General features: G+C 36.0%; 1 protein-coding gene across 2 annotated transcripts; it reads right to left on the bottom strand.

Moving 5' to 3' along the window:
• Positions 1-9,149: 9,149 nt before the first annotated feature.
• Positions 9,150-15,221, bottom strand: Prl3d1 (prolactin family 3, subfamily d, member 1). 2 transcript variants are annotated; one of them, NM_001205322.1, is made up of 5 exons: positions 15,127-15,221; positions 14,401-14,558; positions 12,847-12,954; positions 10,656-10,835; positions 9,150-9,486 (listed from the first exon to the last, which is right to left on the bottom strand). In NM_001205322.1, exons 1-5 carry the CDS (start codon positions 15,155-15,157, stop codon positions 9,289-9,291), a joined length of 675 nt encoding a protein of 224 aa, NP_001192251.1. In that variant the 5' UTR covers positions 15,158-15,221; the 3' UTR covers positions 9,150-9,288. The 2 variants fall into 2 exon arrangements, with proteins under 2 accessions (NP_001192251.1, NP_032890.2); NM_008864.3 differs by having other exon boundaries at positions 14,401-14,555.
• Positions 15,222-26,203: the final 10,982 nt, after the last annotated feature.

Raw genomic sequence — 26,203 nt, 5'->3', positions numbered from 1 at the left:
GTTTTTCCACTGGACACTTATGATGTATTTATTCTCAAGATCTTGCCCTCATTTACTATGTCTAGTATGGAGTCCATCTAATAAGCAGCCCTAAAGTTCAATCAAAGAGAAGTTTGTTATTTCATTTTATTCGTGCCATGTTAAATGGTGGACTTATCTTGGAGGTAGACCATTATTGCAATCCATATGGTTCACTAGCTGGTTGAGACTGATGATTCCTTTTCTGCTCTGATAATATGTATAGTAACTCCATCACGATAATATGATCTAGTACTTGTGAAGCTTTAAGTTGAGTACCGGCTCTATTTATCTATTTTCTATAATACAGGTAAGTGGTGTCTTCCACAACTGAGTCTTGGAGTTTAAGCAATACTATTCATCACATCTGCAGTAGCTGTAGAGTTCTATGGCACCAGAATGAATATTACTCCAAAAGATATTTTCTATTCCTAAAAATGCGACTTTATACATTAATACACAATATCTACTTGGGTTATTGTAACTTGCTGTACGATAACTCTATTTAAACTCCTTTGATATATGTATATATTTGAGAAAGTGTCTCCTATTGTTATTTACTCATTGCTTTGAAAATAACCATTACTACTAATTACCACTTCCCTTATTACCAAGTCTATTCTACCTTCCTATCCACTGCTATATTTGATGTTTATGTTATAGTTTTTCCTTATCCCTTTATAACAGAAAACCCAATTTACTTTATGATAAATGTCTTAAAGAGGCTAGAGAAATTATTTATATATATGTGTCATATGACAATTTGACATATGACAATTACTTCAAGCCATACCAAATATTATTCGATGCAAAATAAAAGTGTTTCTTCTGAAAGCAAATAACACAATGATGCATAATCTCTCCTTGCTTGTTTAATTGTCTCTTTGAAGTCTTCATAAGAGCAATAACATGATGGAAGAAGATAAAGGGTATAGAAAAAAGAAATAAAGTCATCAAGGTACTAATTAATTTTGTTTTACTTATATTCCAAGTGCCTTTATTACATCAAAAGAGGTAGTATATAGTACTACAGAATTCATAGTTATAAGATAAAAAATGTTGATAAAATAATACTACACTCTCTTCTAATATATAAGAAAATATTTACAAAAGGACCTATGTTTTAATTTTCAAAAACAAGTAACAGAATACAAAATTAACACAGAAATATCTCTAGCTTTTTTATATAGTAACTCTACATAACAAATGAACCAAGAAAGAGATAAAGGAAATTTTAACTCAATGGTAGTCTCATAATACAAGAAAAACATCTCATGGAGTAAGTCTAACCAAGTCAATGAAACATTTTTGCAATAATATAATATAAAGAGTACAGTAATATAATATTTGTATATTATTCTTATAATTTTTAATTTTTTAAAAAATTAAATGTTTTATATTTATAATTAATATTATTTATATTACAGTTTATGTGAATATTTGTAATTTATCAATTTTATAATTTTATAAAAAATATAAAAATATACACTAAAAGGACTGAAAAAAGTTGGAAATCTATAAAAATAAAACATTTCGTGGCAAAGTAGCCATGACGCATAAATTACATACTTCATCTGTAGACAAAATACTGTCCAAAATGCACACACTGTGCAGAATAGTCAACTAATAGATCTAGACATGATAAACAGTTCTTTATAATCTTGCTTTACAAAGATCTGTCAGATGATCCTGGGCCAGAAAAGAGAGGACAGATGCTCCAATGTTTAGGAATTGGGGGTTGTCCAGGCAGTCAGCTGTCTCTATAATCTGTTTTAAGTTTTAGAAGCTTTGTTGGATGCTTCCTATATACTCAGGTAATATTTCATTCATTCTCAGGTTTCTGAAGGGGTTGAAGACTAATTATAGTCCCACATGCTAACATAAGTTGTTTACCATTAATGAAATCATAAAGGAAGAATTAATATGGATTTCAGATGGTGTTACAAGCTAAATCTATATACAATTAAGGCATAGAAGTTTATCTCTAAGTTAGGAATGATAGTAGATTACTTTAATTGATAAATATGATAGGATGGATGTTAATTGTATATCATATTTTGTAATTTGCATGATTATTATTGTTCTGATCTATTTAGGTCTGAGAGAAGAAGTTTTTCTTTTGTTTTGGTTTTTCTTTTATTTTGATTTTGGTTTGTTTTTGTTGTTGTTGGTGGTGGTGGTGGTGGTGGTGGTGGAGGTGCTGGTGGTGGTGGTGGTAGTGGTGGTGGTGGTGGTTTGGTGTGGGTTTTAGGTTTTTTTGTCAAAAAAAATGAGATGTAGGGAAGTGGTTCTGATGCTTGGATCAGGAATCTGTTTACAGGAATCTGATGCTTGAATCAAGAATCTGATTACTGAGTCTGGAGGTCTCCAATTGGCTTTTGATCTATCAATAAAGATGGCAGTGGCTCCTTGTATAATCCTTGGTTGGTGGTTTAGTCCCTGGAAGCTCTGGGGGTGTCTGGTTGGTAGATATTGTTGTTCTTCCTATGATGTTGCAAACCCCTTAAGTTCCTTCAATCATTTCTCTAACTCCTCTATTGGATAACCCATGCTCAGTTCAATGGTTGGCTGTGAGCATCAGCCTCTTTTTTTGTCAGTCTGTGGAAGAACCTTTCAGGAGACAGCTATATTGATCTCCTGACAGCATTTACTTTTTGGCATCCACAATAGTGTCTGCATTGGTGATTGTATATGGGATAGGTTCTGCCATGTATATAGCAGAGTATAGCCTTTTGGGGCATCAATGGGAGGAGAGGCCCTTGGTTCTGTGAAGGCTTGATGCCCCAATGTAGGGGAATGTGAGTGTGGGAAGGTGGGAATGGGTTGGTGGGTGGAGGAAAACCCTCATAGAAGCAGAGGGAGGGGGGATGTAATAGGGGGGATTAGGGTGGAGGGATTAATTGGAAAATGGAATAAAATTTGAAATGTAAATAAAGAAATTTTCCAAAAACAACTACCAAACCCAGACACTATGGCAGATGCCAACAAGAGCTTGCTGACAGGAGCTTGATATAGCTGTCTCCTGAGAGGTTCTGCCAGAGCCTGACAAACACAGAAGTGAATGCTCACAGTAATCTATTGGATGGATTACAGGGTCCACAATGAAGGAGCTAGAGAAAGTACCCAAGAAGCTGAAGGGGTTTGCAGCCCTATAGGAGGAACAACAATATGAACTAACCAGCACCCCCAGAGCTCATGTCTGTAGCTGCATATGCAGCAGAGGATGGCCTAGTCAGCCATCAATAGGAGGAGAGGTCCTTAGTCTTCTCAAGATTCTATGCCCCAGTACAGGGGAATGCCAGGGTCAGGAAGTGGCAATGGGTGGGTTGGGAGCAGGGAGATGGGGAAGGATATAGGGAATTTTCTGAGAGGAAACTAGGAAAGGGGATAGCATTTGAAATATAATTGAAGAAAATATCTAATTAAAAAAAATTTTAAATTGTATATGAAGGAATTTAATCAATTTGGAAATTTTGCATGCATTTGTGAGGTACATTGTGATGTTCATGTCAAACCCTTTACATAACCATAAAAGACAGGACTGTTAGGTTTTTGTTTTGGATTTTCTTTAGCATACATCTATCTCTTTTAATGCTCTTTTATGTATAAATCTCCACTAAATCTATGCTTTTATATTCATGAATAAATACCTAGGAATGTAGTTGCTGACCATGTAGCATATATATACAACTTTGTAATAATTTGAAAATTATTCCCCTAAATTTATAGCATCATGGGTTTCTACATACAATGTAAAAAAAAATTACCATCTGTATTACCAACATTCAAATGCCTATACTAAATTTTCCATGTCTTTCAATTTCCATGCAGCCTTTCTGAGAGATAACTGATGGTTCACAATGATTCTCTTTTTCATTTAGATAAACAATGAGCTGAAGCCATTTGTACTACTATCCTTGTAAAGACTGTTTTCTACTGTTTTTTTTAAATTTTTTATTTTTTAAGTGTTTGAAAATTGAATCATATACATTTTAACTGCTTGATTTACATAGGTAGAAGTACTTTCAGATACTGTCATTTTAATATTTCAATTTGTCCCATATTTTGTTTTTCATGTGGTTAAATATAACTTTTAATCAAATAGAAATTTTATTACTTTATTGATGAATTTTAATTTATCTGTTTGTCAAAGTTTGATACAATATCTATATCAAATGTACAGATATTTTGTGCATTTTAAGTTCATACACATTTCCATCTATATTTTGTCACAGAGTAATATATGAACTTTTGCATTTATGTCTCACTTTCAGCTAATTTGGAGTTTATTGTATCAACTAGAAAGGAACTTCATATCTATTCATAGGATTCTGTGTTGTTTTAGTACTATTTTATTTTCTGTTTTATTTTGGATTGATTCTGTATGTACAGTGTAAAAATGAACTCATTAAATAACATAAAGTGGATTCTAATGCTTATTTTTTATAATTAGTATATAAATAAAAATTTGAAAGTTGTTAGTTAAAAAAAAATACCAATGACTAATGGCTGGGTAGAGAGAAAGAGAGGACTTCCAGGTTCCCACAGGCTAGGGAGAGGAGGAGAATGGAGAGAACTGAGGGAGAGAGATGGAAGAGACTTGCAGCTGCAGAGGAGATCTTTCAAAATGCAGGCTGAAAAGGAAAGTGGCCCAAAGAAGGCCAGCCTGAAAGTGTCTTGGGCAGTAAGAGCAATGGGCTGCAAAAAAAGCCATCAGGCAGCAAATTTAAGGTAGAGTTGGAGGCACAGAAGACTTGGAAGTGCCCAGATATAGAGCTAAAAGGCATTTTAAAAATAACCAACTGTGTATGTGTATTTCATCTGCAAGTCCAAGCTAGCTGAGAATGCAAGCTAGCTTCTGGAAGAATATGTGTGTGTGTGTGTGTGTGTGTGTGTGTGTGTGTGTGTGTGAAAAACCAGGAACACAAAGTAGTGTGGACAAAACTATACACAACACTGTTGTTCTTCCTGTGGGGTTGTAATCTGTTTCAGCTCCTTCAGTCCTTCCTCTTACTTTTCCTCACTCACAATGTGGATTCAGTAGTAGTGTGAAGATTTGGTGTATACCCAAGTGATGGATCCCATGTTTGGTTGGGATCACTGGCCTTTTCCTTCAGTCTCTGCTTCATTTTTGTCCCTTCAATTCCTTAAGATATGAACAATTTTTGGTTAAAATTTTTGAAAATGTATAGGTGGCTCTCAGCCTAACTGGGGGTTGGGAGGGAGGTGTGACTATCTACTGGTGGTGGTCTATTCTGGATCCATCTATTCAGTGTTGGCAATTTTAGATGAGGTCATCCCAACTGAGTAATGGTAGCCTCTCACATGTCAGGTTTTGTTGTTCCTCCTATAGGGGTGCAGACCCTCTGACTACTTTTTTAAAGAGCTATATGTGTAAATATATGAAAGTCAGAATGGAGTTGAACCTCATATTATTAAAGAAGAGTTAGAAATCTTCTTATGCATTTGTCAGTATTTCATCAGGTTTTCCGTTTTCTAGTTCTCAAGCCTTAGCACCTTGGAACTACACTTTCACATTCTCATTGCCATCAGTCACTGAATTTTATTTAAAATGTTTTGATTCGGGTTCCCCATCGATGATTCTGGTCTTAATATAACATTTGTTTATTTATGTAACCATCAAAACTTGGGGGAAACCTCATTAAAAATTCCTTTCTTCTCAAATAATACAATTAGTGTTCATGATGTGACCTATCCATCTATAAGATCAATATTTTTTCTACCATTTGTTTGTCTGTGTTAAAGATGGCTACTGTTATTCTTTCTACCTCAGAAAAATTCCTTCAAATGTAGTCACTTAAGTTGAATACCCTAGAAGCAGTAGAATATGGACTTACTCTGGTGTGAATATTAGTAACGGCTAATTTTTCTTAAATATCATTACTGCTTCTTTTTTTAATATTTTTTATTATTATGTATTTTCCTCAATTACATTTCCAATGCTAGCCCAAAAGTCCCCCATGCCTTCCGCCCCACTCCCCTACCCACCCATTCCCACTTTTTGGCCCTGGCATTCCCCTCTACTGGGGCATATAAAGTTTGCGTATCCAAATGATGACCCTATATAGCACTTATGATTCCTCTTAATATTGGGTGAAAATTTCTGACTTCATTTATAATGTCACCATTAAGAGACATGTCATCATGTTCTCTTGTATTTTACATTGTTTATAAATGTGGGAAAGACTTGTTTCTTTAGTGTTTTATTTTTAAAGTGTTCAAATGCTCTTGGATTCTGACCTACAAAGCAAATTAATTTTGCTTATTTCTAGATATATGAATACTTAGACTAGATGAAAGCAACTTCATTATGAAGGAAAGTTATAAGAAAGAAAATGGAGAAAGGTGAATGTGAGAAAAATGTTGCTTAATACTCAAGAAATTTGGAAAGTATTTATACAAAAGTATTTAGTTTTCTCTTCATAAGGAATTGTTCTGTAAGCATAAAGATCAAAGTAGCGATGCTCCCCAGGACCAAAATGCATAGCTGGTACATAGACTAGAAACCTGGTAGAGAACTGAAACAGGCAACGCCTGGAGCTCAGTCACCAGCCATTCTAGTCAAATCACCGAGTTCGCTTTCAGAGAGCAAAGAAGAAAATGAAATATAAAGTGTAGCGTGACTGGGGAAGATATATGACATCAAACTACATCTGCAAATGAATGGGCATCCAGGTGCATAAGTGCCAGCTTCATCGATGAAAACTCACAAAACACACACAGAGAGACAAAAGAACACACACACACACACACACACACACACACAGAGAGAGAGAGAGAGAGAGAGAGAGAGAGAGAGAGAGAGAGAGAGAGAGAGAATGTAGATTCAAACACTAAGGAGCTCATAATCTCACCATGTAAGCAATGTTGCATCAGGGCCTAGCAAACACAGAAGTGGATGCTCACATTCAGCTATTAGATGGGTCACATGGCCCCCAGTGGAGGAGCTAGAACAAGTACCCAAGGAGCTAAAGGGAACTGCAACCCTATAGGTGGAACAACAAGATGAACTAACCAGTACCCCGGAGCTCTTGTCTCTAGCTGCATATGTATCAAAAGATGGCCTAGTCAGCCATCACTGGAAAGAGAGGCCCTTTGGACTTGCAAACTTTATATGCCCCAGTACAGGGGAACGCCAGGGCCAAAAAGGGGGAGTGGGTGGGTAGGGGATTGGGGGGGGTTAGTATGGGGGACTTTTGGGATAGCATTGTAAATGTAAACGAGGAAAATACCTAATAAAAAAAAAGAGAAAAAGAAGAAAAAAATAGGAATTATATCTCATACTTCTAATTAAAAAATTTAATTTTACTGCATATTTGGTTTTTTGTTACATGCCATGATTAGGGTAATTCATCTGACTCTTGTTATATATTGCCTATAAATACCTGAACTCTCCATTCAAACTAAGAAAAAGGTTACCTCTTATTCCACTCTATTCTGAGCTTAATAGGCAATAACTTTAGTTATCAACCAAATTTTCTTAGAAAAACAAGCTGAGCTCTGCTGAGCAAATTATTCTTTGTAGGCAGAACAAATAACTCTTTTTTATTTTAATGTTTTGTGTTACACACAATGTAGTGGTATAGAATTACCATGACACAAACATCACTCTCTGATGTTTGTCAGCAAAGGAACTCCTCTTGGTTTCAAATAAGGGACTACAAATTCTACTGGTTAATGCCTGCGATTAAATTGTACTTCTAGTCAGTTCTGAATGTATCAAAACAGGCAGTAAAAAAATGGTGAGCATCCCAGGAGAGTGCCCATAGTGATGGATCCATGTTCCCAGTTCACTGCTGGATTTGGTCCGATGAGTGAGAAAACCATGTTATTTCATGGAGGGTATATTTTGAACTACTTTTCTTTAGTAATAAGCATTCAGAGAGCGAAGACTATCGGCAGAAGATAGAAAGGATGTTACAGATTACAAAGTTCTAACAGAGAAAATGGAATCTATACAGAACATGTGTCCTACTTAATACACTATCCCATGATGTTTTCCTACATTAAGACACCATTGCATACACTAGCAAGCCTTTGTTGCAAGGACCGTGATATAGCTGTCCCTTGTGAGACTAGGCCGGGGCCTAGCAAACACAGAAGTGGATGCTCACAGTCAACTATTGGATGGATCACAGGGCCCCCAGTGGAGGAGCTAGAGAAAATATCTAAGGAGCTAAAGAGAACTGCAACTCTATCGGTGGAACAACATTATAAACTAACCAGTACCCCAGAGCTCTTGATTCTAGCTGCATATGTATCAAAAGATGACCTAGTCGGACATCACTGGAAAGAGAGGCCCATTGGTCAGGCAAACTTTATATGCCCCAGTACAGGGGAACGCCAGGGCCAAAAAATGGGTATGGGTGGTTAGGGGAGTGGGGGGAGGAGGGTGTGGGGGACTTTTGGGATAGCATTGGAAATGTAATTGAAGAAAATACTTGATAAAAAAAAATCCAGAATAGAAACACCTCATTTTCATTGCAACCAACTCACTAAAATTCTGTGATTATCAAAATTAATTTATCACAATTTTTTTCATTTATCCTTGTTTTCAAGAAATTCAGACACCATTAATGAAAGGGGATAGTGCAGAAACATCAATAATGTATACATTCAGCCTTCACTGCTATGAAACCTTAAAATCTGGAGGGTGAAGAGAGTGTCACATACCCTGGATATGACATGAAATGTTGACAGAACCACATAAATCTAAGCATGTGGATTCTTTCTAAGCTGACCTTAAAGATAATCAAGGTGCCAGATGGGCTGGAGAAATACATATATGTTTCATACTTCTCCACTTGTATATTGTGGAATATTTAAAATAATTGTAATTAGGAATAGTAAAATAGAAATTGAACTTATTTGTTATTAGCCTAACAATTTGCTAATAAAATGTTTTTTAAATAAACTACCTCAGATATATCTATCTTCTTGATATCACAGAGCTGATGAATTGTGCCAATCTCTTTGGTTGTGTTAATTTGTCTACCTCTGTTCACTGAGATCTACAATAGCTTATGTGACTGTCAAACTTGAGAATGTTACATGCAACACATCACCAACGCCTGGACCCAAATGATATTAAAGGGAAACAAGACACTTCAAATTTCACATTGAATCTAAATAATTTTATTTTATTTTATGACAATAATTCCATTATAGCTCTACATAACTGAGGAGGGGAAAGCATTACAAGTCTGGTTCAACAAAGACCATGTGGGCAGGGCTTCGCTGGGTGGGCACTCAACATTCGTTCTGAAAGACAACTCGGCACCTCAAGACTTTGATATAGCTGTCTATCTTATGGATGTCCCTTTTAATGCAGCGGCATAGATTATAAACGGCAAAAAGATGAGTGTCTTCATTAGGTGACTGCAGTTCTTCGAGTCCAGACCAAGCAGGGTAGTCAAAATTTTCATTTTCTTCAATGTTAGCCTGAGTCTAAACATCGAATGGAATGGTATTATTGACATTATCCTCTCTCTGTCTCTCTCTGTCTCTCTCTCTCTCTCTCTCTCTCTCTCTCTCTCTCTCTCTCTCTCGTGTGTGTGTGTGTTTGTGTGTGTGTGGGCATGTGTGCATAGTTCATTTTTTTGTAGTATTAAATACACAAGATTTGGATGTCAGCACTCATTTGGGGTAAATTTTCACCTTGGCATTTACCTTGACTTTTGAGACATTTACTCTTACTCTTACATGGATCTAATCTTCAGTCTGCTTCAATCTGATTCCCTTGTCTGAGTGTTATAGAGTGAAAACATCACATCACTCTTCTGAGATAAAAATCTGGAACTGGCAAGTCCTCACACATTCCCAAAATGCATGAGACATGAGACATCTCCCAGTGCATATTTCTTTTAAATTTTAAATAATATTTAGAAGAAAATAGAGGTGTTTAAGTTCTTGGTGAGAAACCATGGAATTTAATATAAGGAACTTAAACACCAAAACAGAATTTGGAGACAGGCATATATATTTTCTGATATGACACTGATCTCATACAAGTTATATCTTTATACAAGTAAACAGATGGTGAACATGCAAGGTGCTCTTTGGCAATATCTGTCTGTCTGTCTGTCTGTCTGTCTCTCTCTCTATTCCTCTCTCTCTCTATAACTTCTGACTGACTTTTTAAAAATTCCACATTCAATTACACACACACACACACACACACACACACATATATATATGTATATAAATGTGTGTGTGTCTGTGTGTGTGTGTGTGTGTGTGCGCGCACGCCATTTATACTATATTAGTTTTGATAGAGTGTCCTGATTCTTTTCTTCTTCTCAGATTCATCTATTCTATATTTTGTGTACTTTATTGAAACTTTCTATATGAAAAGTATATTTCACTTAATGTGTTAATGTATAAGCAATACAGAAAATGATTGTCATAAGATCTTCTGAATTGTCAAGAGTCCCCACCCCATCTAGGAAAGAAACTTTCCCAATTCCTCTCAGGCACAGCAGTTCTGTGGAGATTAATGTTCTGTGGAATTCTTATTAAATACCCTTGGATTTGAGCATTTCAAAAATCTTTTTGCATTATACCATTTACCATTTGTGTACATAGCATCAACAAAGACATTCAGAGAAACAACTCACCCTGTTGTATATTGTCTGAAGTCCCTCCAGAATTACAAGGTTTCTGCCCTTAATGTCAGCAGCTTTTTTCCCCATACTCTCAGAAGCTCCTGGGAGAGCCGTCAGTGCAGACACCAGGTGTTTCAGAGGTTCTTTCCAGGAAATTGAAACATTGATCATTGCTTTCAGAAGGTCTTCAGTCTAAGAAAACATCATTGAACATCACATTAAACGAGGTGGCACAGAGATGAATAGTTAGACGCCTGTGGTTTTTTTCACAAAGGAGGCAAACAGCAGTATATTTTTATTAATAATACTGTGTTAATGGTTTCATACTTTACAAATATTTTATACCATATAAATGTTGTGTAAATGAATATTTTCAGCTCCTGAATTCCACTTTGATAAATAACACTAAGTAGGTCTTAATAATTCTTTCAAAATGATGATAATTTGTGTTTCTGTACATTATGTTATCTGTCCTAATTAAATCTCTTCCCTTAGATTGCTTCCCTATCTAAGAAAAAACAAGGTCCATAGGGCTTAGTAGGTGTCCAGAAACATATCTCTCATAACATAGATGGTAACACGGTTAGAAGCTAGTGGCTCAAATAATTTCTACACTACTCAGCCAAATTGGTTTCTCATATTCTTGAGACTTCTATATAGAATATGAAACCATGATTACTGAAGAAAAATGGTTTTCAAAATTTTATTTTTCAGGTATCTGCCTGATTCCCACCCTTTGGCTCTGGAAAATTTGTATATGTATTGACATGAGCAGAAGTAAAACTATTACAGGGATTTATTTAATTTCAGGTATCAGTAGAAATCAGAATGGAATTTTGACCAAAGAAGTGTTAACACAGTTCCAGGCTAATACAAAATAAAATGATTTTTGTTAGATTTTTGCTATGAGGAGTCCTAGAGATTTCAAAAATAAAGACCAGAATGAAATGCAGTCAGAATTTCTAAAAAGGTTTACATTAATGTAGGAAATGGACAAGCCAGTGCTGATAGCATACATGATTTTAGAAGAATTGTACAATAATGATTAAGAGTGATTACATGGTGAGATGGCTCAGTGGGTAAGAGCACCCGACTGCTCTTCCAAAGGTCCAGAGTTCAAATCTCAGCAACCACATGGTGGCTCACAACCATCCGTAACAAGATCTGACTCCCTCTTCTGGTGTGTCTGAAGACAGCTATGGTGTACTTACATATAATAAATAAATAAATCTTTAAAAAAAAAGAGTGATTGCATGATATAAAAGAAATTTAATGTAAGTTCTTACTCAGCAAGCAAGAGAAATTAGTTTGGAGACTCCCTTTATCATCCCAAAAATCAGAAATTGTTCGTTATCATCAAATGTTTTGTGTCAATAGAATGCTAAATATTTTGTCTAGAAAAGTAAGTGGGTACAAAAGTTTTCCTCCATCTCTATTTCTTTTATTTTTCTTTATGCAGTAAATTTATTTATGAGAGTATGTTGTTTATGTTATTTGCTTTATTAATATGAGTATGACTAGTGAATAGATTATGTATGTGAGGTAAATCTACATATTAGTTATTTGTAAATCAAACTCTAATATTTATGATAGGTAGTCAAAGGGAAGAAATCGTAGCACATATACATTAGATCTTCTTGATAGTTATGAAGACCTCATCAAAATGGAAGTCATCCTGAGGAGCATGAGACGGCCTACAGAGGAGTCTCTTAGGAAGCTGGTTTTCAGTTAAGATACAAGCGAAGGCAGACCAGACAGGAAAGACTGTGCAGACAATGAAGGGACAGAAGTAGGTCCTGGAGAGTTTAGAAATTTAGGAAGAAAGTTCAGAAGTGCTGCCAGCAGAAGATCCTTTAGCGCCATACCACAAATACAACTGGATTGGTATTTACCCTGTATGTATATAAATATATTCGAGAATGAGTTTCCAATTGAGGGAAGAACTTCCCAGGTGACAAACAGAAGGTTATGATGAAACTGGCTTCTATCTAGACAGTTAGAACTAGGAAAAATGTGAATTGGCAGTCATCTAAGTTAGTGCTAATGTTATCAACTATATGATGTCATTATTATCTAACCCTTCTACCTTTATCTATTAATTCTGAGATTACCACACCTCTATGGGCTTAATAATCATATATAGAAAAGCTAGCCCACATGTAACATTATTTGTTTGGCAAAACAAAACAAGGAGAAAACCTACTTTAGTTTCGTGGACTTCCTCTCGATTCTCTGGAGTATGGATGGAAGCAGTATGACACAGGGGAAGTGTTCTGTCTGTTATCCAAGTTTTATCGAAAAAATCCAAATCCTGGAGGAATTTAAACGTTTTGATTCATTTGAGGTTTCATAATTGAATGGAAACATACATGTCTATAAGAACATTACATTTGAAAAACAACACATTTTTATATTTAAGAATCTTACAATATTTGAAATAGTGGATTAATGGAAATATAATAAGCCTACCCTTTACTTCTCCTACATGTGCAAGCTAGTTTTCTATTGTCCCCATCTTTTCCCCTCTTTACTGCACTTTTTAAATTGTCCTTGCTAATATTATTTGCAAAGAAAAAAACAATATGCCCCCAAACGCCTGATTAATATATTTTTAAGTATTATGTTTCCTAGGATTTGGCTAAGAGTCATAGAATTATTATTTTTATGCAGTTTTATACATATCTTATTTTTATTGGTTAAAAAATGGCTTGCCTTTTAGAGTAGGGATTGTGACTTTATAAATTTGCTCTCAAATATTACCAAGGGTCTCCTTCATACAAAGGTTGTAAAAAATGTGCAGTTCATTACTGTTGATACAGTCAACAATTAACTATTAAATTCTGGACATGTTTAAAGGAATTATTCAGCAGTGAGTAACATTAGAATTCACAAAAATACTTAATATTTCTATATTAATGATATAAAAATATACTTGCATAATGTATTTATTAGGAAAATACAAAATTAATTAATAAATAAAGGATTATTTAAAATATACTGCTGAAAGATTAGGAGAAATGAATAAAGGGTATAAGAAAAACAAGTGAAGGAAACTAACAATGAAAATGTATATTCTCTATAAATGTAAGGGTATATAATCCATTAACTCAATTTTCAATGGAAATTTTCTCTATTGTTTCCTCACTGGCAGACCCTGAACCTTATATCCCTGAAGAAAAGATAATATATGTTGTTTCTAAATCATCTCTTCAAATGCACTAAGACACTTTCCTGAAAATGATAAACCATAATTCTTAGCCTTTGTGAACTTAAAAACAGCTATTGTGTTAATTTTTGTTTTTCACTTTTCGTCATGGTATCAATTTTATTTAGTAATATACTTTTCATATAAGTACATCATAGTTTTGGGTTTTTCTAAATTTATTCTTTCCATATACCTAACTTAAATGCAATTCTCCTGTACTATGTATCTTCAGATCAGTAAGTATAAAATGGTCATGAAGACAGAACCCATGGGTAAATTACCAGGAAATCAATGTTCCGGTGACAAAGTTCAAAACAAGTTATTATTTTTAAAGTTATAGAAAAATTTAAAATGTCATTTAATTCTTTACAATTGTTTTGCTATTTTAATGAAACTTTATATTCTACCCATTCCACATTTTGCTATATGAATCAATAACCTATAACAAGTGAATTATTTGGAACTATATACATAGAACATTCCAATTTTATTAGTGTTTAGTTAGTTGAAGGCCCCTTTAGATAAGAATCCAGAGGCAAGGGCATTACTTACAAATTCCCTATACACATCTGCGGCCAAGATAAATGTATTATGAGACAGTTCAGCCAAACGAGTATACAGGTCTTCAGTGGGCACCATGGCAGTTGGTTTGGAGGACACATTCTCCCAAAGGAGTAGGCTTGACACCAGCAGCAACAATTGCATTCCTGCTGTCAGAGAAACAAACTGAAATAATCTATGCATATTTGGTTACAACAGATGGATTATCTTAGGATGCTGTCTTTTCTGAGGGTCCTCAGCCGTTATATTCGATTTGCTATTGCTTAATAGGGTACTTATTTTCATAACTCAGAAAATATAGAAAAATGGTAACATTTCTCCATTAGAGAACTGAAAATGTAGTAGACATCTCACAGTGTGCATTTGCTCCAAAGTAGCTTTTCAAGTAGTTTGTAAACACACGGAGCTTTGACTAACCATTAAACAGAAACCTGAGATAACTATCTAAGACTGTTTTACTACATCCAAATCTCCACCATTAACAAGAAACACTGTAAAATGTTTCTTTCAATAGACGAGTTAATTGTTACTGTAATCAATAGGTCTAAATACAAATGTTTAAGAGGCACTTTGACAAAACGAAAAAACAAAACAAAGAAAGAAACAAACAAACAAAAACATATCACATCTAAAAAAGAATCTACACTCCAAACACATCTTGAATATGTCTGCAATATTGAGGTTTACAGAGAGGTACATGGATGAATGGCAACGTACCGGAGCCTGAAAGATTCAAAGTCAGCTGCATTTCTGAGAAGATCCACCACAATGTAGGCTCCAAGTGAGGAAATCTGCTTCACCTGAGTGTTCACTTCATTCAACTTTCTACCTCCTATATATACTACCAGACTATACCTGAACCCAAGGAGAGCTCGGGGCCAGATTGAGTCAATGTCTATTGATAAGCAACATTCTTCCTTGAGGATTATTAGCATCCTCTTTACATTTAACACAATGTATGCGTCAATATTTGTCATACTGCATATCCCCCATGTGATCTGGAGAGGTCAAGTCATTCTCCAAATCAGAAAGATCATCTGGACTGATCGATTACTCATTTTCCAGCCAGCAGGAGAAAAGACTTTTCCTCCTATACATCACCTTAATTCAAGATCTTATGTCTGCCATGTCTTCTGCAAAGTTTCCTACTGTTTTTAGTTATAATCAATGCTGTCAATAATTATATGAACATTTGTCCTCTCTATAGCTCTAACAGACAATTTTTCTAGTCTGTTTTACTAAACTCAAATCTCTTCCACTAACCAGAAACACTGTAAAATGTTTCTCTCAATAAATGAGGTAAAAGGTCTCAACAGATACAAAAATATTATAATAAACCCATGAATCTTATAAGGTCACCACAGACTAAGACTGATTTTGATTAACAACATAAATAATAGAAATGCTGCATACACATGGAAGCTGATCAACACTCCACTCAATGATAACTTGGTCAAGGAAGAAATAAAAAAAAAAAAAATTAAAGACTTTTTAGAGTTTAATGAAAATGAAGCCACAACACACCCAAACTTATGGGACATAAAGAAAGCAGTCCTTAGAGGAAAACTCATAGCTACAATTGCCTCCAAAAATACAGTGGAGAGAGCATAAACTAGCAGCTTGACAGCACATCTGAAACCTCTAGAACAAAAGGATGCAAATTCACCCAAGAGGAGTAAATGGCAGGAAATAATAAAACTCAGGGCTGAAATCAACCAAGTAGAAACAAAAAGAATTATACAAAGAATCAACCAAACCAGGAGCTTGTACTTTGAGAAAATCAGCTAGATAGATAAACCCTTAGTCAGACTCACTAGAGAGCACAGGGACAGTATCCTAATTAACAATATCAGAAATGAAAAGGGAGACATAACAACAGAATCTGAGGAAATCCAAAAAATCATCAGGTACTACTACAAAAGGCTAGACTCAGCAAAACTGGAAAATCTGTATGAAATGAACAATTTTCTAGACAAATAGCAGGTACAAAATTTAAATCAAGATCATATTAATGATCTAAACAGTCCCATATCCCCTAAAGTAATAGAAACAGTCATTAATAGTCTCAAAACCAAAAAAAGCCCATGACCAGATGGATTTAGTGCAGCTTTCTATCTGAAGTTCAAAGAAGAACTAATTCCAGTTCTCATCAAACTATTCCACAAAATAAAAGCAGAAGGTACTCTACCCAGTGCATTCTATGAAGCCACAATCACTCTGATACCTAAACCACATAAAGACCCAACAAAGAAAGGGAACTTGAGACCAATTTCCCTTATGAATATTGATGCACAAATGCTCCATAAAATTCTTGCAAACCTAATCCAAGAACACATCAAAACGTTCATCCATCATGATCAAGTAGGCTTCATCCCAGGGATGCAGGGATTGTTCAATATAAGGAAATCCATCAACATAATACACTGTATAAACAAACTCAAAGACAAAAATCACATGATCATCTCATTAAACATTGAGAAAGCATTTGACAAAATCCAACACCCATTTATGATAAAGGTCTTGGAAAGATCACGAATTCAAAGCCCATATCTAAACATAATAAAAGCAATATAGAGCACACCAGTAGCCAACATCAAACTAAATTGAGAGAAACATGAAGTAATCCCATTAAAATGAGGGACTAGACAAGGCTGCCCACTCTCTCCCTATCTATTCAATATAGTACTGGAAGATATAGCAAGAGCAATTAGACAACCAAAGGAGATCAAAGGAATACACATTGGAAAGAAAGAAGTCAAAATATTACTACTTGCAGATGATATGATAGTATACATAAGTGACCACAAATATTCCACCAGAGAACTCCTAAACCTGAAAAAACAACTTCAGCGAAGTACTTCAATAGAAAATTAACTCAAACAATCAGTGACCTTTTTCTATACAAAGGATAAACAGGATGAGAAAAAAATTAGGGATATAATCCTCTTCACAATAGTCACAAATAATATAAAATACATTGGACTGACACTAACGAAGAAGTGAAAGATCTGTATGATAAGAACTTCAAGTCTCTGAAGAAAAAAATATAAGGCAATCTCAGAAGATGGAAAGATCTCCCATGATCATGGATTGGCATGATCAATATAGTAAAAGTGGTTATCTTACCAAAAGAAATCTACAGGTTCAATGCAATCCCCATCAAAATACCTACTCAATTCTTAATAGATTTAGAGAGAGCAATTTCTAAATTCATCTGGAATAACCAAAAACCTAGGATAGCAAAAACTCTTCTCAACAATACAAGAACCTCTAGTGGAATCACCATCCCTAACCTCAAGCTATACTACAGAACTATTGTGATTAAAAATAAATAAACAAACAAACAACAACAACAACAAAAAAACCCTGCATGTTATTGGTACAGTGGCAGACAGTTAGATCAGTGGAATAGAAATTAAGGCCCAGAAATGAACCCACACACCTATGGTTACTTGATTTTTGACAAGGGAGCTAAAACCATCCAGTGGGAAAAAAAAGAAAGAATTTTCAACAAATGGTGGTCACTCAACTGGCAGTTAGCATGTAGAAGAATGCAAATTGACACATACTTATCTCCTTGTACAAAGCTAAAGTCTATGTGTATCAAGGAACTCCACCTAAAACCAGAGACACTAAAACTTAATGAGGAGAAAGTAGGGAAAAGCCTCAAAGATATGGGCACGGGGGAAAATTCCTGAACAGAACAGCAATGGCTTGTGCTATAAGATAGAGAATTGACAAATGGGACCTCTTAAAATTGCAAAGCTTCTTTAGGGCAAAGGACACAGTCAATAAGACAAAATGGCTACCAAAACATAGGGAAAATTCTTTATTATCCCTAAATCCCATTGGGGGGGGGGTTAGTATCCAGCATATACAAAGAACTCAAGAAGTTAGACTACAGAAAAAAAATAACCCTATTAAAAATGGATATAGAGCTAAACAAAGAATTCTCAATTGAGGAAAATCGAATGGCTGAGAAGCACCTAAACAAAGTACACCATCCTTAACCATCAAGGAAATGCAAATTTAAAAAAAAAAAAAAAAAAAACACGGGAGATTCTACCCCAGTCAAAATGGCTAAGTTATAAAAGCAGTTGACAGCAGATGCTGGCAAAGATGTGAGAAAGAGGTACACACCTCCATTTCTGGTGAGATTGAAAGCTGGTACAGCCACTCTGGAAATCAATTTGGTGATTCCTCAGAAAACTGGACATAGAACTACTGGAAGATCCAGCACTACCACTCCTGGGCATATACCCAGAACATGCTCCAATTTGTAATAAGGACACATACTCCACTATGTTCATAGCAGCTTTTCTTATAGTAGCTAGAAGCTGTAAAGAACCCAGATATACTTCAACAAAAGAATGGATATAGAAAAGGTGGTACATTTACACAATGGAGTACTACTTAGCTATGAAAAGCAATGAATTTATGAAATTCTTAGGCAAATGGATGGATCTGTAGGATATCATCCTAAGTAAGGTAAGCCAATCACCAAAGAACTCACTTGATATGCACTCACTGATAAGTAGATATTAGTCCAGAAGCTCAGAATACCTAGATATAATTTGTAAAACACATGACACTCAAGAAGAAGGAAGACCAAAGTGTGGATACTTCGATCCTTCTTAGAACACAATACCCATGGAAGGAGTTACAGAGACAAATTTTGAAGCAGAGACTGAAGGGATGACCATCCAGAGACTGCCCCACCTGGGCATCCATTCCATAAACAACCACCAAACCCAGACAGTATTGTGTATGCCAACAAGTGATTACTTACCAAAGCCTGATATAGCTTTCTCCTGAGAGGCTCTTCCAGTGCCTGACAAATACAGAAGTATATATTCACAGCCATCCATTGGACAAAGCACAGGGACCCCATTGAAGGAGCTAGAGAAAGTACCCAATGACCTGAAGTGGTTTGCAGCCCCATAGGAGGAACAACAATAGGAAATAACCAGTCCACCCAGAGCTCCCTGGGACTATACCACCAAGCAATGAATCCACATGGGACTCTTATCTCTAGCAGCATATGTAGCAGAGAATGGCCTAGTCAGTGATCAATGGTAAGAGAGACCCTTTGTTCTGTGAAGGTTCTATGCCCTAGTTAGAGAAATGGCAGGACCAGGAAGCAAGAATGTGTGGGTTGGGGATCATTGGGAAGGTGTGGGGGGTATAAGACATTTTAGGAGCAGAAACTAGAAAAGGGGATAAAAAATAAATAAGGTAAAAGTTACAGCAATTAACAAGTATAAACACAAATGTTTAAGAGGCATTTCTTTTTTTCCATTTTTTATTAGGTATTTAGCTCATTTACATTTCCAATGCTATACCAAAAGTCCCCCATACCCACCCACCCCCACTCCCCTACCCACCTACTCCCCCTTTTTGGCCCTGGCGTTCCCCTGTACTGGGGCATATAAAGTTTGCGTGTCCAATGGGCCTCTCTTTCCAGTGATGGCCGACTAGGCCATCTTTTGATACATATGCAGCTAGAGTCAAGAGCTCCGGGGTACTGGTTAGTTCATAATTAAGAAGCATTTAACAAGCACATTACATCTAAAGGAAGCACAATTACCAAAAGATGACTTTTAGCTGTGGATTGTAACAATTTTAGGCACCATATTTTCTTTTCTTTTTTTTTTTTTTTTATGAAAATAGATACTTTTTAAATTTTTTTCCTTTTCCATTTTTATTAGGTATTTAGCTCATTTACATTTCCAATGCTATACCAAAAGTCCCCCATACCCAACCACCCCCACCCCCCTACCCACCCACTCCCCCTTTTTGGCCCTAGCGTTCCCCTGTACTGGGACATATAAAGTTTGCGTGTCCAATGGGCCTCTCTTTCCAGTGATGGCCGACTAGGCCATCTTTTGATATATATTCAGCTAGAGTCAAGAGCTCCGGGGTACTGGTTAGTTCATAATGTTGTTCCACCTATAGGGTTGCAGATCTCTTTAGCTCCTTGGGTACTTTCTCTAGCTCCTCCATTGGGAGCCCTGTGATCCATCCATTAGCTGACTGTGAGCATCCACTTCTGTGTTTGCTAAGCCCCAGCATAGTCTCACAAGAGACAGCTACATCTGGGTCCTTTCGATAAAATCTTGCTAGTGTATGCAATGGTGTCAGCATTTGGATGCTGATTATGGGGTGGATTCCTGGATATGGCAGTCTCTACATGGACCATCCTTTCATCTCAGCTTCAAACTTTGTCTCTGTAACTCCTTCCAAGGGTGTTTTGTTCCCACTTCTAAGGAGGGGCATAGTGTCCACACTTCAGTCTTCATTTTTCTTGAGTTTCGTGTGTTTAGCAAATTATATCTTATATCTTGGGTATCCTAGGTTTGGGGCTAATATCCACTTATCAGTGAATACATATTGTGTGAGTTCCTTTGTGAATGTGTTACCTCACTCAGGATGATGCCCTCCAGGTCCATCCATTTGGGTAGGAATTTCATAAATTCATTCTTTTTAATAGCTGAGTAGTACTCCATTGTGTAGATGTACCACATTTTCTGTATCCATTCCTCTATTGAGGGGCATCTGGGTTCTTTCCAGCTTCTGGCTATTATAAATAAGGCTACTATGAACATAGTGGAGCATGTGTCCTTCTTACCAGTTGGGGCATCTTCTGGATATATGCCCAGGAGAGGTATTGCTAGATCCTCCGGTAGTACTATGTCCAATTTTCTGAGGAACCGCCAGACTGATTTCCAGAGTGATTGTACAAGCCTGCAATCCCACCAACAATGGAGGAGTATTCCTCTTTCTCCACATCCACGCCAGCATCTGCTGTCACCTGAATTTTTGATCTTAGCCATTCTGACTGGTGTGAGGTGGAATCTCAGGGTTGTTTTGATTTGCATTTCCCGGATGATTAAGGATGTTGAACATTTTTTCAGGTGCTTCTCTGCCATTCGGTATTCCTCAGGTGAGAATTCTTTATTCAGTTCTGAGCCCCATTTTTTAATGGGGTTATTTGATTTTCTGAAGTCCACCTTCTTGAGTTCTTTATATATGTTGGATATTAGTCCTCTATCTGATTTAGGATAGGTAAAGATCCTTTCCCAATCTGTTGGTGGTCTTGTTGTCTTATTGACGGTGTCTTTTGCCTTACAAAAACTTTGGAGTTTCATTAGGTCCCATTTGTCAATTCTTGATCTTACAGCACAAGCCATTGCTGTTCTGTTCAGGAATTTTTCCCCTGTGCCCATATCTTCAAGGCTTTTCCCCACTTTCTCCTCTATAAGTTTCAGTGTCTCTGGTTTTATGTGAAGTTCCTTGATCCACTTAGATTTGATCTTAGTACAAGGAGATAAGTACGGATCTATTCGCATTTTTCTACATGATAACAACCAGTTGTGCCAGCACCAATTGTTGAAAATGCTGTCTTTCTTCCACTGGATGGTTTTAGCTCCCTTGTCGAAGATCAAGTGACCATAGGTGTGTGGGTTCATTTCTGGGTCTTTAATTCTATTCCATTGGTCTACTGGTCTGTCTCTATACCAGTACCATGCAGTTTTTATCACAATTGCTCTGTAGTAAAGCTTTAGATCAGGCATGGTGATTCCACCAGAGGTTCTTTTATCCTTGAGAAGACTTTTTGCTATCCTAGGTTTTTTGTTATTCCAGATGAATTTGCAAATTGCTCCTCCTAATTCGTTGAAGAATTGAGTTGGAATTTTGACGGGGATTGCATTGAATCTGTAGATTGCTTTTGGCAAGATAGCCATTTTTACAATGTTGATCCTGCCAATCCATGAGCATGGGAGATCTTTCCATCTTCTGAGATCTTCTTTAATTTCTTTCTTCAGAGATTTGAAGTTTTTATCATATAGATCTTTCACTTCCTTAGTTAGAGTCACGCCAAGATATTTTATATTATTTGTGACTATTGAGAAGGGTGTTGTATCCCTAATTTCTTTCTCAGCCTGTTTATTCTTTGTGTAGAGAAAGGCCATTGACTTGTTTGAGTTTATTTTATATCCAGCTACTTCACCGAAGCTGTTTATCAGGTTTAGGAGTTCTCTGGTGGAATTTTTAGGGTCACTTATATATACTATCATATCATCTGCAAAAAGTGATATTTTGACTTCCTCTTTTCCAATTTCTATCCCTTTGATCTCCTTTTGTTGTTGAATTGCTTTGGCTAATACTTCAAGTACTATGTTGAAAAGGTAGGGAGAAAGTGGGCAGCCTTGTCTAGTCCCTGATTTTAGTGGGTTTGCTTCCAGCTTCTCTCCATTTACTTTGATGTTGGCTACTGGTTTGCTGTAGATTGCTTTTATCATGTTTAGGTATGGGCCTTGAATTCCTGATCTTTCCAGAACTTTTATCATGAATGGGTGTTGGATCTTGTCAAATGCTTTTTCTGCATCTAACGAGATGATCATGTGGTTTTTGTCTTTGAGTTTGTTTATATAATGGATTACATTGATGGATTTTCATATATTAAACCATCCCTGCATTCCTGGAATAAAACCTACTTGGTCAGGATGGATGAATGCTTTAATGTGTTCTTGGATTCGGTTAGCGAGAATTTTATTAAGGATTTTTGCATCGATATTCATAAGAAATTGGTCTGAAGTTCTCTATCTTTGTTGGGTCTTTCTGTGGTTTAGGTATCAGAGTAATAGTGGCTTCATAAAATGAGTTGGGTAGAGTACCTTCTACTTCTATCTTGTGAAAAAGTTTGTGCAGAACTGGAATTAGATCTTCTTTGAAGGTCTGATAGAACTCTGCACTAAACCCGTCTGGTCCTGGGCTTTTTTTGGCTGGGAGACTATTAATAACTGCTTCTATTTCTTTAGGGGATATGGGACTGTTTAGAAGGTCAACTTGATCCTGATTCAACCTTGGCACATGGTATCTGTCCAGAAATCTGTCCATTTCGTCCAGGTTTTCCAGTTTTGTTGAGTATAATCTTTTGTAGAAGGATCTGATGGTGTTTTGGATTTCTTCAGGATCTGTTGTTATGTCTCCCCTTTCAGTTCTGATTTTGTTAATTAGGATTTTGTCCAGGTGCCCTCTAGTGAGTCTAGCTAAGTGTTTATCTATCTTGTTGATTTTCTCAAAGAACCAACTCCTCATTTGGTTAATTCTTTGAATAGTTCTTCTTGCTTCCACTTGGTTGATTTCACCCCTGAGTTTGATTATTTCCTGCCGTCTACTCCTCTTGGGTGAATTTGCTTCCTTTTTTCTAGAGCTTTTAGATGTGTTGTCAAGCTGCTAGTATGTGCTTTCTCCCGTTTCTTCTTGGAGGCACTCAGAGCTATGAGTTTCCCTCTTAGAAATGCTTTCATTGTGTCCCAAACGTTTGGGTACGTTGTGGCTTCATTTTCATTACACTCTAAAAAGTCTTTAATTTCTTTCTTTATTCCCTCCTTAACCAAGGTATCATTGAGAATAGTGTTTTTCAGTTTCCACGTGAATGTTGGCTTTCTGTTATTTATTTTGTTATTGAAGATCATCCTTAGTGCATGGTGATCTGATAGGATACATGGGACAATTTCAATAGTTTTGAATCTGTTGAGGCCTGTTTTGTGACCTATTATGTGGTCAATTTTGGAGAAGGTACCATGAGGTGCTGAGAAGAAGGTATATCCTTTTGTTTTAGGATAAAATGTTCTGTAGATATCTGTCAGATCCATTTGTTTCATCACTTCTGTTAGTTTCAGTGTGTCCCTGTTTAGTTTCTGTTTCCATGATCTGTCCATTGGTGAAAGTGGTGTGCTGAAGTCTCCCACTATTATTGTGTGAGGTGTAATGTGTGCTTTGAGCTTTACTAAAGTTTCTTTAATGAATGTGACTGCCCTTGTATTTGGAGCATAGATATTCAGAATTGAGAGTTCCTCTTGGAGGATTTTACCTTTGATGAGAATGAAGTGCCCCTCCTTGTCTTTTTTGATGACTTTGGGTTGGAAGTCAATCTTATCAGATATTAGGATGGCTACTCCAGCTTGTTTCTTCATACCATTTGCTTGGAAAATTGTTTTCCAGCCTTTCATTCTGAGGTAGTGTCTATCTTTTTCTCTGAGATGTGTTTCCTGTAAGCAGCAAAATGTTGGGTCTTGTTTGTGTAGCCAGTTTGTTAGTCTATGTCTTTTTATTGAGGAGTTGAGACCATTGATGTTAAGAGATATTAATTAAGGAAAAGTAATTGTTGCTTCCTGTTATTTTTGTTGTTAAAGTTGGCATTCTGTTCTTGTGGCTGTCTTCTTTTAGGTTTGTTGAGGGATTACCTTCTTGTTTTTTCTAGGGTGTTGTTCCCGTTCTTGTATTGGTTTTTTTCTGTTATTATCCTTTGAAGGGCTGGATTCGTGGAGAGATAATGTGTGGATTTGGTTTTGTCGTGGAATACTTTGGTTTCTCCATCTATGGTAATTGAGAGTTTGGCTGGGTATAGTAGCCTGGGCTGGAATTTGTGTTCTCTTAGTGTTTGTATAATATCTGTCCAGGCTCTTCTGGCTTTCATAGTCTCTGGTGAAAAATCTGGTGTAATTCTGATAGGCTTGCCTTTATATGTTACTTGACCTTTTTCCCTTACTGCTTTTAATATTCTATCTTTATTTAGTGCATTTGATGTTCTGATTATTATGTGTCCGGAGGAATTTCTTTTCTGGTCCAGTCTATTTGGAGTTCTGGCACCATATTTTCACTATACTACAATATAACACTTAGATTGTTTTATTTGGTTTGGAAATAAGATAATTGTTGCTCACAATATTAACTGCTCTGCCATGGATTCACTACTTGCCACACGTTGCTATGGCTGTATTATGACACTCACTTTTAAAACATTTGGAAATTATCTTGAAATATTCTTCATAATGACACATGGAATCATGAAACACGTTCTATGTTTTACTAGATTCTATAGCATTAGTCACTAAAATAAAATGTTGCTTGGCCAAAATATTCAATTTACTTGTCAATTGTTCTAACCTTTTTATTCTGCTACACAATCAACAACATTGGAAGCAACATGTGTAAATATTTGGTGTCATGTGCATCCTATGAAAAAGTTCTAGAAAAGAAACTGACTTTGCACACTGAGATATCAATTAACCTATAGATGTCTGGCATTTCATTTTCTATGCCTGATGAGTTTCGTGTAAATTTTTACTTTCTGATTTTACTAGTGTCTATTGCTTTCCAAAACAATTTATTAGGCCAGTAATCCATTTAAAGCATAGTTCTCTTTCAGTGAGCATTTACAAATGGTGAGCTGCTTTGAGATAAGAATCTTTAAAAATATAAATAAAATTTAACAATGTTTGCTGGAGTATGAGAAAATATCAAGGCTTATCAACTATTAAAGAGCAACTTGTTTATGAAAGAAAGGTTAGGAGAAAGTACTCTAGTTATCTATAATATAGCATCTTTCTGCCTGGACCTTGCTTTTACACTTTGGTATGTTGCAATATACAGGCCCTCTAAATAGAAGAAAGCATTTGAGTGGATACTTATGATCATTACCAGGTCAATTGGAGTACAGCCTGCTTGGTTCTGCTACACTCATTTTCCTGTCAATCTCCATTAAGACTGTGACATGTACTACAGGAATCTGGTGACTACAGGTTCCTTTTTGACCAATTTGTTTTACTTAGAGAGTCCAAAATTGAATTTTAAATTTCTATCTTAATGTCTCCAATCACTTGCAATAATATAAGTTTCCTATATTTCATGCTGAAGCAACCCCTTATATTTTACAAGCATATATCTACATGACTAATTCTCTTTCATAGTCTTTATTTGTAATATAACAGGGAGTATACTTTGA

This window comes from Mus musculus, chromosome 13 (assembly GCF_000001635.26).
Source record: "Mus musculus strain C57BL/6J chromosome 13, GRCm38.p6 C57BL/6J".
NCBI classification, from domain to species: Eukaryota; Metazoa; Chordata; class Mammalia; order Rodentia; family Muridae; genus Mus; species Mus musculus.
This window is presented reverse-complemented; position numbering and strand designations above follow the sequence as displayed.

Excerpts from the sequence above, each read along its gene's own strand:
- Prl3d1 (NM_001205322.1), bottom strand. The coding sequence starts at position 15,157 with ATGCAGCTGACTTTGAATCTTTCAGGCTCCG. Across the intron at positions 12,955-14,400 it reads CAGATGTGTATAGGGAATTT|GATTTGGATTTTTTCGATAA; the intron begins GTAAGTAATGCC and ends AAATTCCTCCAG. Across the intron at positions 9,487-10,655 it reads TTCAGACAATATACAACAGG|ACTCAGGCTAACATTGAAGA; the intron begins GTGAGTTGTTTC and ends TTCGATGTTTAG.